Consider the following 17,242-nt stretch of genomic DNA (forward strand, 5'->3'; position numbering starts at 1 on the left):
TGGCTTAAGGGTCTCCTCTTGTAGCCTATTCCTTCTCCTTGATCCTTTAGTCAAGGGCTTACAGTTTCATCTGAAGTGTGGCCAGCCACTTATATGGTACTTATGAGGGCTCTTCCTAAATCTGCCTCTTTTCCCCTCTTACTCGCTCAGCAGAGTCAAGGTTACTTCCTCTTGCCTGGCCTATTTCCAAAGGATTATTAAATTTATATGAAGTCAATACTTCAAAAATCCATGTTGAATATGAGGGTAGGAGAGATCAGTTTTCTCCATTCATTTTTTAAAGAGCCATATCATAAGACTCCAGCCCCTCCATGAGATAGATTGCTGAGCTGCTTAATATCTCCAAGATTCCTCCTTTCCTGAGTTCTTTGCTTAGGATAACTATGATGACTCAGGGCTCAGGTCTGCCAGGACGGCAAGCAGGAATGATGTTTCCCCTGCTTTTAAGATCATAGCAGATGTGGAAAATCAACCATGTCACTCTTTCTTACTGAACCAGGACTCTACCTCAGAATCCACCTTAACACAAGCTCCAGGCAGCCACTACTGATCAATGGGCATTGGCATAAAGGGTGAAACCTGCCTATCATTCATGCTTTATATAGCCCATGGAGTAGGGAGTGTAAAATGATGATGTGGGAATGCCTCCTGAATTGCTGCGACCAGGAGGCATGTTTAATGGTACTACAGAGAAGTGCTGAGGTAGGTACTACTGTATCTACCCAATCAGGGAATCATTTTTTTCAGCTTAAATCCCAGTTCAGACGGGATTCCTTGTGATGGGAGATTTCTTTCTGATGACTACAATCTTTATATTCTCTCCTGCATAGCAGAACACAAAAGAGCAGAACACAATCCACAGCTACAAAGGAGAAACAGAACTGAGGCAAGCAGAAGCTACACAAAGATTCAAAACATAAAGTACTAAATGGGTAAAGTGTACAGTATATGAATTATATCTCAATATCTCAATGAAGCTGCCAAAAGAGGTTAATGGTAAAAATACTGGTTTCACCAGACCAACATTTAGTAGACAGACATGAAAGGAAGTAAAACCCCTTTAACATTATCATGAGAAAAAATAGGCACTAGGTATTTGCTTTTGCTTTGACCAAAGTTCACTAAGAACTTCCTATTGATGGCAATACTGGACCCTGACACAAAGCAACAGCATTCCATGACAGACTAGCACAGGCAAAGTGGTATGGATTACAAAAGAGGCTCAAAAGAACTGGAAAGACTATAAATCTAGACTGAATCAGAAGAAAGACTAATTTATTTTATTTTATTTTTAAAGATTTTATTTATTTATTTGACAGAGATCACAAGTAGGCAGAGAGGCAGGCAGAGAGAGAGGAGGAAGCAGGCTCCCTGCTGAGCAGAGAGACTGATGTGGGGCTCGATCCCAGGACCCTGGGATCACGACCTGTGAGGCTTAACCCACTGAGCCACCCAGGTGCCCCATTAATAGAGATTTTACTTATTTATTTGAGAGAGAAAGAGACAGCAGGGAGGAGCAGCAGAAGGGAAGGGAGAGGGAGAGGGTAAGAATCTCAAGCAGACTGGGCACTGAGCATGGAGTCCCATGTGGGGCTTGATCTCAAGACACTGACATCATGACCTAAGCTGAAACCAAGAGTTAGATGTTTAACTGATTGAGCCACCCAGAAGCCCTGAGAGGCTTATTTCTAAGACAGCGTTTCCCAAAGAATATTCCATAAGCCACATTCGTCCTGTAAGATGTAACATGAAAAAAGGTCCCACAGTTACACAAGCTTGTGAAACACTGGGTTAAACAAAGCTGGAGAAGTTTCTTAATGCAGGACTTCTCAGTGCCTTTAAAACACCAGTTAACATTGTGTAATCACAATGTTAACTAGGTTAAATAGGGTGTGTAGTGTTTCCCCAAAGGAATTTGTCTATAGATCATTTTTATTCCCCCATAAACTATCTCAAAGGATCAATGTTTCTAAGAATTATACCAAAGGGCCAGTGCTAAGTCCTTTGGTATAATTAGCTAAGGCTAATTATTATTAGCATTGGCATAAAGAGTGGAGACCTGAGCCGAAGGCAGAAGTGAACTCCTGGGCTCTAGAAAGAAATGCTGGCCTAAGCCATGACTGGCTGATGCCTTCACCAATTCCTTTATAAGGATAAAATTGGAAATTAATATGGGGAAATATAAATCATTTATAATTTGTACATAATTATGTTTAAGTTAACTACATATTTAAATGCATATGGTTCTCACTCCAAGATTTAGATGCAGTTAATTCAATAAATCTTAGTTAAAGTACCCCTTCAGGTACTGTTTTAAATAGATAGACGGGGTAGACTCGGTTTATGACAGTCAAGAGTCTGGTGATGAAAACTGGGAAAACCAGGCCAGGTACCACAGTAGCGGGGCTCATTTCTGCCTGGGTGTGGCCTTTTGTCATAGTTTCACTCCTCGGAGCTAGAATGGTCAAACACCCTTTGTGGTCATTAGTTCCATCTTATGCACACATACACATCATCATCATCACAGAAACTTAAAATTGACCCTCAAAAACCACAACCAACTAATCCTCAATTTGACATTGCTGAATAACAACAACAATAACAACAACAAATGCAAGTACAGATCTGCCTGAACTGGCTTCTAAGAAGGTAAGACCTAGAGTGAACTCCTACTGGCTCCTGTCTCCAAGTCCCCCAGGCCAGACCTCCTGGGCCTCCTTTCTAGTGGACTTCCCCACTCCAAAGTCCCTTTCTAGAGCTCAGGAGTTCATTTGGCTTCCCCACAGTGAAGCTTTTGGGTCATGTGCCAATTTCTGAACTCCAGAGCAGAGCTAGATCCAAAGCTGGTCTCAGCTCTGCCTCCTTCCTTCCTTCCTTTCTCTGGCCCAGAAGGCCATATTCCCATTGGAGTCTCCTTAGGAAATAATGACGAGAGCCTAGCCACGCCTCTTGCTTTCTTCAGCCAGCATCTCTGGGTATCTGCTGTTAGCTTGATTCTCCTCTTCCTTTCTCCTTTAAGTCTCCCTGTACCAGTCCTCCCAGGGTCTACTGGAAGGCATGAAGCAGCTAAGCCTAAGAAGCTGAGTCTCCTATATCCTTCCTAGACACAAGGCTCTATCTGCCCTTTCAAGGAGGGGAGAGAGTCCCTGGGGTGAATCAGATTTAAGTGAAGAAGGCTCTGGTTTCCATTTCTTTTTCTTTCTTCTTTAAACATTTACTTACTTATTTGAGAGAGAGAGTGTATGCGTGCATGTGGGGGCAAAGGGAGAGGGATTGAGAATCTCAAGCAGATTCTACACTGAACACAGAGCCCAACACAGGGCTCAATCTCCCCACCCTGAGATCATGACCTGAGCTGAAATCAAGAGTTGGACACTTAACTGATTGAACCACCCAGGCACCCCTCTGTCTTCCATTTCTTTTCACTCTGAGCGATAGTCAGTCAAAAGCAGCAGGCAGCTGGGGGCTGAAAATGATTCAGCCTGACACCCAGCTACCCATCAAAGCACCTGCCTACAGAGACTACACTTGGAGCCTTGAAGATGACAAATCACCTCTGAGCTATCTCACTCCAGAAACATGCCCCCTTGGCATACCTTGCCTGGAAGACAGCAGCCTGGAAACTGCTTTTACCCTAAGTGCAGAGAAGGCAAGTATGTGTCTTTTTCCATTCTGACTCTTGGAGATGAGGCACTAACTCACACATCTATTCTAAAAGAAATCAGTGAGGGGCGCCTGGGTGACTCAGTCGGTTAAATATCTGGCTCTTGCTTTCAGCTCTGGTTGTGATCTCGAGGTCCTGGAACTGAGCCTTGTGTTGGCTTCGCACAGAGTCTGTTTCTTCTGCTCCTCCCTCCACGCCCTTTCTCTCTCAAATAAATAAATGAATCAAATCTTTAAAGACCAAAAAAAAAAAAAAAAAAAAAGAAAGAAAGAAAGAAAGAAAGAAATCAGTACAAGAGCCCAGCTCAACCAATTAGAGAGAAAACCATTATAAGCTTAACCAGGACGATAGTAAAAGGCCAGGCTAGAAACTGCAACATAAAACACTCTAACCCAACAAAGGATTTTATTTTTCCTTCATCAGACTGCTGCTGGGAAACAACAACAACAACAACACACCATGGCTCCCTGCTGCCACCAATTCACTTGCATTCATCAGAGCAGGTTTCAGGGGAAAAGCAGTCACTGGCAGGTGAGCACATTTCTCAGTATCCTTTTTGAGGCTGTTGGGGCCAGCATCACTCTGGTTTTTGGCTTTCCAGGACTCCAGGGTCCCTCACAACCCCAAGAATGCAGTTTCAACATCAGAGCAAGGAAAAACAGCAGCTTTCTCCCATATAAGCAGTCCCTGAAGCCCGAGACGTACACAGACACCCCTCAATTTCCTGGGGGTGGTGATAGTGCATCTTGCCTCCCAGATATCCATGCTAAAAACCTGGGACTCATCCTTGACTCCCTTGACACAACCTTGACCTCCAAACAGGTACCATATCTTACTTATTCCACTTTATCCGTAACTGTATATGGGTCCCTCCTCTCTTGCTGCTTTAGTGTAGGCTTTCATCAGCTCCTGTCTGGATTTGTACTGCACCACCTCCATTGTAGTTTCCCAGCCTCCAATCTCACCTTTCCCATCTCTCATCCACTCCTGGAGTGATAGTCCTAAACTCAAAGTTGATCATGTTATTCCTCTAATTAAATGCTTCATTCATTCACATGCGCCCTTTTGTTTCTTCCTCCATGCTTCTGGCAGGAATGCTTGCCTTCACCTCACCTTGTTGGTCTGCCAAGCAGCTAGTCTTCTTCTAAGCACCTGTTCAGCAGTGACTCTTCTATGAAGCTTTCCCTGATCACTTGATGAGAGTGCTTCCTGTTTTCCTTTGGCCCTGCCTGACCTGGTTCTTACTTTGTGCAGTGCTCACTGCCTGCAGTACCTCAATCCATCTTGACTGTGTATCCCTGAAGTGAGCACGATTCTGTGTTATTAAGCCTGGCACTACATCTAGGAGAAAGTAGGTTCCTCAGGTTTGTTGATTAAAGAGAGGAATAGTAAAGGAAAAGGGGGAGATCTGAGCCAACCTGATCCTCACTTTGCAATACAGGAAAAGAGGGGAGGATGTGCCTTTTCCCTGAACCTGGGAAATACTACTGGGTCATAAGCCACATGGACCCACTAGGAGAATCTACCCTTAAACCGAAAAATCATGGGACTACAAGAAGGCAACATAAGGCTCCCAGGCCACAAAATACACATGGGTCAATTTTTTACAGTGGCTTCCTGCTATCTTTACAAGGTTCTCTCCACCATTTTCAGGAGCTGCTATGGCCTACTCACAGAATTACTGTCTTGACCATCCCCATCTCTGAGTGCCAAGAGGCAGGAGGAGTCTGAGACATCTTTCCAAACTCATGTGGTCAAAGGGTCAAAACTTCAGCATTCCTCATCTTTTCCCAAGGGAGGTGTCACTATTTCCCAGGAGCACCCTCCATGGATTTCCACTATTTCCTGACATATACTTAGAAGCTTCCCATAGCTGTTTGAGCCCATCCTTTTCCTGGTCACCTACTAGAGAAATCTCACTTGTCTCTATCCTTAAAGTACCCGGAAATGAGCATATGCTCATGAACTAAACAAATGAGTTAACAGATAATATGGGTTTCAGGGAGGACAGCCTAGTAATTCTTTCAGGCGCAGAGACCCCATCTGGTGCCATACGCTTTTTTTTCCCTTCCTGATCTCTTAGGTCTCTGAGGACGCAGGAGGTAAGATTTTTGCCTGACATAACTAAGTTCTTAAAAGCACTATTTGTTTTTTGTTTGTTTGTTTGTTTTGTTTTCATTTTTTTTTTTTTTGCAACAAATCTCTTCCTCTCTAATTGCAGCCAAAGAGAAGACATAGACTATGAGGCTGCACCAATCAGCCCAACAGACAAATAGGGCCAGAGAGCCTATCCCGGCTGCTCACACAAACAACAGCCCAAATGCAATCCAACTGCTCAACAGAGAGACTTGGACATCTGGGAGCTTCCCTAGATCAGTGAGATGCATGTAGGGCTTGGACACAGAACTGAGTACAGGGTATGCCTATCCCTGGCAGTGTCTTTGGGAAAATCTGAGTGCTCAGAAACACTCAGAATTGTCTAGGAGATAAACACAGCAGGATTGGAGCACAGGGACTAGGTCTCCAAGAGGAGTTCTCATCCCTTTCATAAGGAGACAGAAAGAGACCCTGGGGAGCTCTCAGTGATAGGCCCAGGCCCGGTTCAGCTGCTGAGAGGCAGCCAGGCCAATTAAATAATTGTGATGGGAAAAGAAGGGAAGCCACTCCTTTCAGGCAAACTCCCATCCCAGACAGGAGGCTCCATGCAGCTGTGGCAACAGCAGCAGCAACAACAGGGCAGGGATCTCTTCCTCTTCCTCCCACTAGCTGAGAACTAATGCTTAAATTAGCACCTTGGAAACACCCAGATCTGCTGGCTGTGCCTTCTCTCCCAGCTCCTGCCACTCCCTTAGGCCTCCTTTTCAAGCTTGAGGTTCTCTTTCAAGTAAATAAGAAAAATAAATAAATAAATAAAAATCTTCTTCCCTAGAAGAGCTTTTCAAGTAAAGAATGCCTTCTGGATTCTTTCCACCACTATCGGCTAGGGAGGGTTATTTAATGATGGCGTCCCAGTGACAGGCCTGCCTCAGGACGGCTCAGTCCTCGTTTCCATTAGGGCTGAAGGAGACAGCCCCCACTCTGCCTTCAGAGGGGCTTACATTGAAGGAGTAAGCGTGAACAATAAACTTCTGCCAAACTGTATCTGTGTTGCTAACTACTGTGTCCCCAATACCTCATGTAATATCTGGAACAGAGCAGATACTACATAAATATTTGGTGAATAAATTAGCTAAAATAGTGCTACCAGCTCCCTGTGATGTTCCTTGGAAGACAGAGTGAGGAGCTATTGTTTAAATTCTAAAGAGATAGTTTGTCTTCACTTCCTAAATAAGAAAACTGAATCCAGAGAAGAGGAGAGACTTCCTAGAGGTCTCAATAAATAATGGCAAAAAATGAAATAGGTCACAGTTGAGTTCAAGACCATAAAAACTTAGGACCCTAGTTTTTATGGTCCACCCAAATACCTCTAAAGAGTCACTTTGCCCTTCTCTTCTGTGGTATACCATTTTGATTCTTTATGCCCTGAAACAAAGGCTCTTTCAGAAACTCCACCCAAGAGTCTGCTGGTCTCAATAATACACGGAGCATTTAAGGGGGTCTGGGGATCCAACCTGAGAACAGATTTTAAGAGGCAGAAGTCTACAGGGCGACGTCTATGCCCCCAAATGGAGGGATGACTGTATTGCCACTTCCAAAAGGCTCTCATTAACCTCAACAAAGTATCCTCTTGCAGAGAAATGCTCCTTTAGCCTTCAAGAAAAGTTTCTGAAGGCAGTCTTTTCTGATAAGTGCCTTCTTGCATAAGCGTTTCTACTCCAGAGTCACACAGACCAGAAGCACCTCGGGAGTCTTCTGGGGTCACTATTCACTCAAACTATCATTGAGAACTTCAGGCAATAACAAAGGCACCAAGGACAACTAAGAAGGCCTTGTGACCCCATCCCTTCTCCCCTTTCCTTGGACAACTATTGCCTACCTTCTTAGGAACCCCAGATGGGAGGCAAGAACCAACTCACTGCTTTCTTCTCCTGACTCACTTGGACCTCCTCCTCCTCCTTCATCCACCCTCCTTTTGATTCTTGATTAGCTGCTTAGAACTGGAAGGGCAATCTAGTTTGACAAGCCAGGCTGGAAAGGTACTCCAGAAAGCAATGTTCTCTTAAGCCAGCCTAAAAGTTCTTCAAGTTCATGGGACAGACTTCTTATCAGGATTTTCTGGCCCCCAAATATTCCAGTGATGGCATCAGGCTAGGAAAAAAGTCCATCAGTATCTCTCTCCCCACTTTAATATTGTACACTTCTGTAAAGCTTCTCTGTTTGGGCTTCTAGAACTAAGTAGTCATAAAAAGGGGGAAAGGCCACTTACCTTCTCATAGGTGCCTCCTAATAATTCTCTCTAGCACCCCCCAAAAGGTGTGGCTTACAGTGGGTCATAGGTCCCTGCCAATGTCTGTCTGGTCTGCTGTAATGGGTAGGTTACTTGCTCAGGAAGCTACAAAGCACATCTTCAGCCAGGGGCCCAAGGGCCCAAGAGTGGAACCTATTCCTCACCTCTCTGCCTAACGTAGAAGGAGGAGCCTTAGGGAACCCCAGATCTCCAAGCTTTGGAAAGCTCTGTTTCGCTCCAGCAAAGCTCAGAGAATAGGCCATCCACACCTTCAGGTTCCTGGCCTGCCCTGTCTCCTTCCAGCTCCTCTTCAGGCTCCAAGCAGGAAGGGAGAAAAGTGAAAAGAGCAGGGCACTCCCTCCCTTCCCCCTCTCCCTGTATCTGCTGGCTAGGCCTCCGCGGCGCCTCTCGCCCTGCTGCCCACCGCCGGGTGTACAAGCCAGTCAGGTAATCCCCTTGAGCGGTGGCCATCGGGCATGGTCTCCCCTAGGGCTGGCCTAGGTCTCCCGCCTCGCCCTCCCCCTTCCATCCCCTCCTTGCCGGCAACGATGACATCATTCCTCCCAGACTCCGGGACCGCGGACAGGCGGCAGGATGGGCGCCCAGCAAAGACTCAATGCACGTAGGCCGAGGATGCTGGGGGCTCTTCCGAAAGGGTGGCCACAGCCTGCTCCACCGCGACCGCGACTCCGCCCCCTCTCCTGTCGGCTCCCGAGCTCTCTCATCCGCGCCCCTGTTTCTCCACCTCCCCGCTGCTCTCTCTCCTCCGTGACTCCGGCTCTAGCACCCCCTGCCTAAGACTACCTGCGCTCTCCTCAGAAGAGGAACGGAATTCAGGGGTGCTGCATCGACCCCCTGCCTCCACCGGTCCTTGGCCCCGGCCCCGCGTTCCCATACGTAACCAGCGAACTGGAGGGCCAGGCCCCCTCCTCTTCTGCCGGCCTATTCCAGTCCCTTTTACCCTAATTGATCCTGGCCCACAGGAGGCATCACGGGCCTCCAGGGCTAAGCGGCTCCTCACCTCTCATTCCAGCCCCCTGGGGCTGCCGGCGGCGGTGCCCCACCACAGTTCCCCTTCTTTCCCAGCTAAAGGCCTCCCCTGGCAGTGTGCACCATTGTGCCCCAAACGTTCCATCCGACGGCCCTCCCCGTAGCTCCCTTGGCCTGTCTCTGCTGACGGTGCCCTGAGCCTTTATAGGCCTCTTTGCTGTCACCCGCGTATTCTCCCACGGTTTTCTTGTCCAGCAAGTCCCCTCTCCCGCTGAGATACGATTTCAAGGCTCCCTTTGCCCCATCCCAAGGCGCCCCCTCCGCAGTCACTAAGGCCTGATTTCCTCCCTCCCCCTCGGGCAGCGCCCCCTCCCGGTCCTGGCCTGCCCGCCGCCCGCCCCCTCACCAGCGGCTGCATCTCCGAGTGCGCGGTGGGCACCTGGAACCGGTCGATCTCCTCCATCATGGTGCCGGCGGGCGAGCGGGCCGGGGGCCGGGCGCGGCCAGGGACGCCGACGGGACCGCACGGGACGGCGGCCCCAGGAGGCTGGTGGGTGGTGCAGACTAGGCCGCCCGGGACGAGTCGGGCGGGCAAGCGTCCGGGCAGATGGAGGCGTGGGCGCGGGGTGCGAGGTTCGCTGGCTGGCTGAGGCCGGCGTGGCTCCGTGGGCTTGCCTTAGTGCTACCGCGGCTGTGGCCGGGCAGAGCCGCAGGTCTTGCCTCGCCTCCTCCTCCGCCGCCGCCTCCTGTCAGCAGCTCAGCCACTGCGGTGACTCGGCAACTCCACTTCCGGGTCCGGGACACCGCCTGAATCTGCATTATTCATGAGGAGGCAGTGCCTGGGTGCTCCAGCCCCTCCCACATGCGGGAGTTCTAATGAGCGCTGCCGTCGGTCGTATTATTCCTGAGGGGGCGGGTCTTAGTGGAGCCGGAGGTTCCCTGCGCGGCCAGCCCCGCCTCTCCCTCGAGCCGGGAGGGGGCGTCAGAGGCGCCTGCGCCTTGGCTAAAGGTTGGTTGCTAGGCAACCGCGTCAGGGAGGAGTCGAGTCTATACTGCAAGGGCGCGGGGACCCACAACGACGGCTGTCCCCAAAGAACCCCTGCGACTGGGAATTGAATTGAAAAAGAATCCAGATTTTCTGTGCGTGATCGAGGGGACAAACTCCTTGTCCTCAGGCAAGAGAGCATTTTGTAGGTGTTCCAAGTGTTGAGGTGTTTCCTGCTTCTTCCAAGATGCCCCAGAGACAGCCGCCTCGTAGGCAGGTAACACAAACCCCGACTGCTCTCTCCCAATGACCTCTGACCTTCGCCACCAATGACCACTGATCACACTTATACTGATCCTTCATCTTCTTTTCCCTGTTGACCTTTAACCTCTCTCCCTGTGACCCCTGGCCTGTGCTCCCACTAACCTCTAACCCTGTCCTTTCTCCCTCTAATCCTAGCTTCCACTCCCACACTGCCCCTGACCCACTGTTTCCTACTCCCCTTCCACTTGTCCTCACCTCACCTTTCCATCCCCACTCTCCACTCATACCACAGACCCTCCTGACCAATCTATCCTCCTTATCCCTAGCCCCCCCCCCCAATGCAGCCCTCATTCCCCTCACATTCTTGTCCCAAAGAAATTCTTTTTCCTGCCATTTGCTGTATGCCAGGTGCTGGGCTAGGTGGGGACCCAAGCCTTTGAAAGCCCACAGAAGGAGTGCAAAGGAATTGTACAGCAGACACAGAACAGATTATAAAGAGGAGTTTGGCTTAGGCCACTTGTCAAGAGAGAGAGAGGTCAGGTAAAGAGGAAGAGGAGAGAGACGTTCTTTCCATTTTTGCCCGTCCCCCTACCTCACACACTTGCACACACCAAACATTGGCCTCTGACTGTTTCTGGAGCTTCATATATCCCTCTCCTGTGAGCCCCTGGGCCACTCCTGTGACTCATTCAGCCATGTGAACTTTGGGTCCTTGTTGCCACCTGGCCAGATATCATTCCTTCTCACAGGAAACCCAAGAGTTAGCCCCTTCACCCACCAAGTACAGAGTTCTACTTTCCTCCCCAGCATCACTCTGGAAGGTGAAGTAAGACCCGGCTTCTCAAGGATCCCTCTGTGGTTGCCACTCAGTCCTTTAAGAATTCATTTTTTCTAAACCCTTTATGAGTTATCACCTTGGGACTAATATGAAGTTTCTGGCTCTGTGAAGCAGGACTTCTATTTATTTATTCTAAATTTCCCTCACTCAGATCTAGGTATTTTGAGGTTTGGAGAGCAAACCTGTGTGCATGATGTTTGTGACTGTCCATATTTTGGTCTGCCCTTCTCCATTTTAGCCTTTGCTACTTTGCTTCTTTCACCTGGCCTTCCATAGCAGGTGGACTCATCTTTCTTAGATCTCTGCAACCAAGAGGAGGCTGCTATTCCTGTATGGCCATGCCCTAGTTTTATGTTGGGGTTGAGCTGTGTTTTGAAGCTCATGTATTGTGCTTGTGCCTACTGACTTCAATTTACATGAAGTTTGTTTTAAATTCAGCATTACTGATATCTGGTTCATATTCAATAAAATGAATATTTTAATTGTACATGTTGACAAGTTTTGAAAAATTGATACAGTTGTGAACCACCACCACAACTGAGATATAGGACATTTCCTTTACCCCCAAAGTTTCCTTGTGCCTCATCCCAGTCGGTTCTCCCCACACCCCCACACCCAGGTAACCACTGCTTTCTGTCAATGCAGATTATATCTGTCTTTTCTAGCACTTATAGTTTGAACAAACTTGCGGTCAATTTCTCCAGCCCGTTAGGGGAGACATTAGAGGCTAGTTTCACTGAAGACAGAGAGAGGTGACAGCAGACAGGAAGCAGAGAAACCTGGGTCAATTGACACTGTATAGATCAGCACTGCCCCCTGGAGGGAAGGGTTGTTTTAATACTGTGTCAGTATTGTTATTTGGGGTGTGAGAAAAGGATGGGTTGTGCCAGATTGTATTCTTCAGTCTCTTGTCTCAGTGAACAGCAATCTGGGTCAATGGTGATCTGGGTGTAGAACAGTCTAGAGAGGTTTGAGAAGTTGGGCCTTTCCTCTGGGAACTCAGTCCAGTGGGGGAGACGGAACACAAGCATACAAAGGTAAAAGAGGATAGGATCCTTGGGATTGGCAGGAAAAGAGATATGTAGGTTGGAGCAGCAGAAGAGCTTCAAGGAGGAGTTATCGATGGCTTGGATGCCTGTAGTGGAGAGGAGAGGGAAGGTCAGGATTGAGCTTGTTAGGGGACAGAGAAGAGTTTAACTCCATTCTTCATGTCACTCCACTGAACAGACTTTTCAATGGCTCCCTCTTGCTCTCAGGATAAAGTCCCAAAGTCAGACTTGTTTTGTATGGCCTGCAAGGCCTAGCACAGTCTAGCCTTGCTATCAACCCTACTTCAAATGCCACCATTGTTCTGTGAAAACTCTACAGACCCAGCACACTGAACTGCCCTCACTTCCTGGAAAGTGACATCCACATACTCTTCTCTCCTAGGCCTTTGAAACTGCCATTTTCTCTACCTACTTGGTATAATCATTTCTGTCTGCTGTCACCTGTTCTATGCCACTCTGCCTCAAATCTCTTCATTTCCTGGCCATACATCAGGTCTCAGCTTGGCTGTCATCTTCTATAAGGGATTAAATCCCCTTTCTGGAGGCAGGATAGGGTGATAGTCCCCCGAGACTATAAACTCAATGATAGCAAGGATGTCTATCTCATTCATTGTTGAGTCCCTGAACCTAGCACAATGTCTGGAATATATTAAATTTTGAAAATGAATTGAATATGAGTTCTGAATGCCTGGTGCTGTTCTTTAGAAGTTTTGATCCGAGTGTGTTTGAAAGATAGGAAGGGGTAAGCTTGGGATGAAGAGACTAGTGGGGAGTCATAACAAGAAAATGTCACTGTAGAAGCATGTTTTCCCGGGTTCATGTTTATATCTGCTTTGGCAGTAGGGCTATGAATGATCCAGATTTGGATCACATGTACCCATGGTTTAAGAACTGGGCATTAGAGATTTAAGAGGTCAACAATTCTGATGATACCATCGTTCTTATTCCACAATTATTTGCTGGTCACATATTATATGCCAGAGACTGTTCTAGGTATTGGTGATATAGCAACAACCAAAACAACCTCAAATCCCTGTTCTCATGGAGCCTATTTTTTAGTGGGAGGTAAATTACCAGTAAGTAAATAAGTAAAATATATGGTTAATCAGATAGTAATAGATGTCAAGGATTAAAATAGAGCAGGGAAGTAGAATAGGAAGTTCAGGGAACCAGAAGATTATGATTTAAATATAGTCATCAGAGAAGGCCTCACAAAGGTGGCATTTGAGAAAGACCTGAAGGGAATGAAAGAGTTAGCCTCCAGACAGAGGGCATAGCAAGTGTAAAGTTCCTAAGACGGAAGTTTACTATACATGTTCTGGATCAGCAAGGAAGGGAAGGCAGGAAGTGACAGGTCAGAGAGGTGAAACTCTTTACTCCGTAGGGTTAATCAAACAACCCATGGCATATTAAATCGGTTGTGATAGAGTTCCATGAATCATAGTTTGTAATTAAAATGCATGAATGTCAGGCACCATAAACCATGACCAGCTCAAAACATCACCGGCCCCAATAACGAAGTGTCCTTCCTGAAAATGTTGAGAATTCCAACTGGCTGCCTGTGTATATGTGCAGGAGGAGTTTTGCAACGTTGCCAAACATTGCCTGGCAGCCAGACTTCTTAGTAGAGAACTGAATTAGAGTCTTCTGTGAACTCCAGTTAAAAGCTAATTTTAGTTTTTTGACTAACAAATTTTAGTACTTCTTTATAACTCAGTTAGTTACCATAAAAAAAAAATCAGTCTGGAGTTTTGCATCATTTGCCTGTGAGAGTCAAAGAAAAGACTTGCATTTCTGGATCATTTTATGGTCTCTGCATCGGCCCCTCACGGACAGTACTTTCCAAACTGATGATCTTGATGAGGGGTGACTAGGGTAGGGGAGAATTGGCAAGAATGCATAAAAGGCCAAAAGAGAGTCTTAGGTGATTCAGAGATTTTTGGTCTGGTGACAGCCTAGCTTCCATAGCTGGAAGGACAAGAGGAGGTGAGCAGAATCTAAGGGCAACTGAAGTGTTTCTATATGTTCAACATAAGGTATCCATGCTCTTATGACCCTTCTCCTCAGTGTCACCCTTACACCTTTTATTTTCTTCAAGCCCTAGATATGATCCTTTGCCCCTTTATCTCCTAAATATCTCCCAAATCAAACCCCTTTTTTCATATTCCCTGCCACCTCCTTAGCCCAGCTTCCATCATCTCTCACCCAGAGTGCTGCAAATCCTTGTAACTGGGATTTCCTCACCCACTCCTGCTCCTTCTAATCCATTCTCTACAACTGCATCAAGGGAATTTTTTCAGCTATCAGTTTGATTATGTCATTCCCACTCAGGACCTTTCAGTGACTTCCCATTGCTTTTAGTTAGAATAGGGACAAATTTTTTAGATAACCCTTCAGGGGTCTATATGGGCTAAGGCCCACTTGGAGCTCTAAGCCTTAACTTTTATTACTTTCCCCCTATTAGTACTATACTTTACCTCTGTGTACTTCTTTCTGGAACACTCTTTAAACCCTCCCTCACACATGTACTCCTAAGATTTCAGCCCAATCATCAGTCTTCACAACCTGCCCCAATGTTGCTGCCCAACTAATGAAGATAGGGTTGTTTCCCCTACTATGTAGTAATATACCTTTTTAAAAAGATTTTGTTTATTTATTTGACAGAGAGAGAGAGAGATCACAAGTAGGCAGAAAGGCAGGCAGAGAGAGAGGGGGAAACAGGCTCCGGGCTGAGCAGAGAGCCCCATGTGGAGCTCATGTGAGCCGAAGACAGAGGCTTAACCTACTGAGTCACCCAGGCGCCCCTGTAGTAATATATCTTGATCCTTTCTTGATCCTTCCTTCCTTAGCCTGCATCCTAATATGTACTTACTCACTTGTTTGTGTAAGTATTTGATTATTCTGTGTCTCTTCTATTAGACTGTGAGCTCCTTGAGAGTAGGACCTTTGGATGTTTTTGCTCACATCTGTTCTCAAGTTCCTAATACAGTGGCCATCACATCAGAAGCTCTCAATAAATGATTATTTAGTGAATGATAGAGTATGATTGGGAAGTAGCATAGGGTGTTATGAAAGCATGTAGTAGGATATCCTAACACTGCTTCTGGGGGAATGAGGGACGACTTCTAGGTGGAGCACTGTGATTTAAGGTTTGGACAAAGGAAGGAGTTCAAAATACAGGATGAGAAGAAATGACCAGAGAAGTTAGAAGACAACACAGAACAGAAGACATACAAGAACATACATAGAAGATAACAAAGAAGAATAATGTCCTAAAGAAGAGTGTGTTTAGAGTGAATTTACAGTGTTTAGAGTGAGTTTACAGTGTTTATAGAGTATGTGGTCAACTGTGTCGCATGCTGCTAAGGGGTCAGTGAAGATGAGAACTAGACATAGCCATTAGGTTTAATAATTAGGAAGTCAATGGGGACCTTTGAAAGAATAATTTTTAAGGTAAAAGCCAGACTGAACTGAGCTGAGAAGGCAATAAAGACTATGTAGACAAGGATTTTTTTTTCTTTGTAGGGATGGAAGTAAGATTTGAATATGTTAAATGCTGAGGGGAAGGACCCTGGCATAGAGAAGAAGAAGGTGGAGATCAGGAGACATAAAATATTGACTGGAACCAAGTCTCTGAGGAGGTGAGAGTGGATTAGTTGTAGGACAGGAGACAGAACACTGTAACAGGAGAAAAGAAAGGAGGAAGGGATGGATGCAGATGATGGTAGTTTAGAGGCTTAGGGGCACGAAGGTGAGAGAATTTTCTCTTCTCTTCCCCTAGTAGTGTTATGGACTTCCTTCTGGAAGTGATAACTAGAAAACAAATTTTGCCAATGGCAGGTCCATTCTGTTATGATTATACTCATGCTATTTTCAGAGTTACGGTCTGAGGTTTGTCATGTACAATTATCAAATTACAAAACAGCTGTGAGCATTTGCAGCCAGAACTTGGTCTCCTCCCCTGTTTACTGTAGAGCCTAGCACATTGTTAGTACTCAGAACATGCCAGGTACTCAAATAACAATGGCAGAGGGCTCTTGTGCTTATCCCTGGGCTTTGCAGCCTGCAAACTGATGCTGAAGAGTAATTTTGATTCTCTGTCTCCAGCTGTGAGCAAGTGACATGAAATTGTTTTCTGCCAGTTAGGGATTTGTATGGAGCATTCAGTCTTCCTGTTGCTGAGGCAGAGTTGTATGGAAGAAGCAGGCAAAGGACACAGCTGTTGATGAAATTTTTCAATGTTTTGTGTCTCAAAACACTTTGTCCTACTTATGGAGTCACCGGATTCTGGTTTGTATGGTGGGTTTATGTCCTCTATTTTTCTCACCTCCCAGATTTGAAAACTCTTGGAAGTGGGACCAACTCAGCCTTGGTTCTTCTTTAGCTGTCATCCTAGGATCTGGTACATGGTAAAGCTTAATAAATACTGGATGAATGAATAATGACTGAATGAATCAGTTGATGAGTAAATAAAAGCATGATGGAAAGGTATGTGCTACAATACTCTGAACACTAACTTTTCTTTCTTTCTGGGTCTGCAGCAGAAGCTGCTTGTGCCTTTGTCTTCGTCAAAGCAGCTTTATTCTCTTAATTACGTAGGGATCCTACTCCTGATGTTAAGCCTTTTCCCCTACTTTAATTTTTACCTCACACCCATTTTATTATTTACTTATTTTCCCCATGTGTCATATAGTTAGCCTCAAATCTTGCTTTGGGACAAACTGGAATATATATGGATAAAAAAAAAAAATTGCTGACCCCAGGGTGCCTGGGTGGCTAAATCTGTTAAGCTTCTGAATCTTGATTTTGGCTCAGGTCGGGATCTCAGGGTGTGAGATCCAGCCCCTCCGTGGTAGGCCTGGTGCTGGGTATGGAGCCTGTTTAAGATTCTCTTTCTCCCTTTCCCTCTGCCCTCCCTCCCTCTCCAAGCACTCATGTGCGCCTGCACGCATACTCTCTCTCTCTCTCCAAACAAAAAGAAAAATCTGCTGATCTCTAGACAGACACATGGTTCCAAGTCTCTGTATCTTTGTTAATGATTTTGTTCTGCCTGGAATGCCCAAGG

At 46.3% G+C, this 17,242-nt stretch overlaps 2 protein-coding genes across 5 annotated transcripts in view; one reads left to right on the top strand and one right to left on the bottom strand.

Moving 5' to 3' along the window:
* The window catches only part of FAM219A (family with sequence similarity 219 member A), a 54,616-nt gene extending 44,790 nt beyond the window's left edge, over positions 1-9,826 (bottom strand). The window contains exon 1 of one of the 4 annotated variants that reach the window (XM_080820658.1): positions 9,448-9,826. In XM_080820658.1, coding sequence (XP_080676784.1) covers positions 9,448-9,507 — 60 coding nt within the window. In that variant the 5' untranslated portion in view covers positions 9,508-9,826. The remainder of the gene's footprint in view (positions 1-9,447) is intronic. The other 3 variants (XM_080820660.1, XM_080820661.1, XM_080820659.1) reach the window with 3 other exon arrangements.
* Positions 9,827-10,273: 447 nt separating this feature from the next.
* The window catches only part of DNAI1 (dynein axonemal intermediate chain 1), a gene marked incomplete at its 5' end in the record, with an annotated part of 58,121 nt that continues 51,152 nt past the window's right edge, over positions 10,274-17,242 (top strand). Inside the window, one exon of the mRNA XM_080819834.1 lies at positions 10,274-10,303. Coding sequence (XP_080675960.1) covers positions 10,274-10,303 — 30 coding nt within the window. The remainder of the gene's footprint in view (positions 10,304-17,242) is intronic.

This window comes from Martes martes (assembly GCF_963455335.1).
Source record: "Martes martes genome assembly, chromosome: 12".
NCBI lineage: Eukaryota > Metazoa > Chordata > Mammalia > Carnivora > Mustelidae > Martes > Martes martes.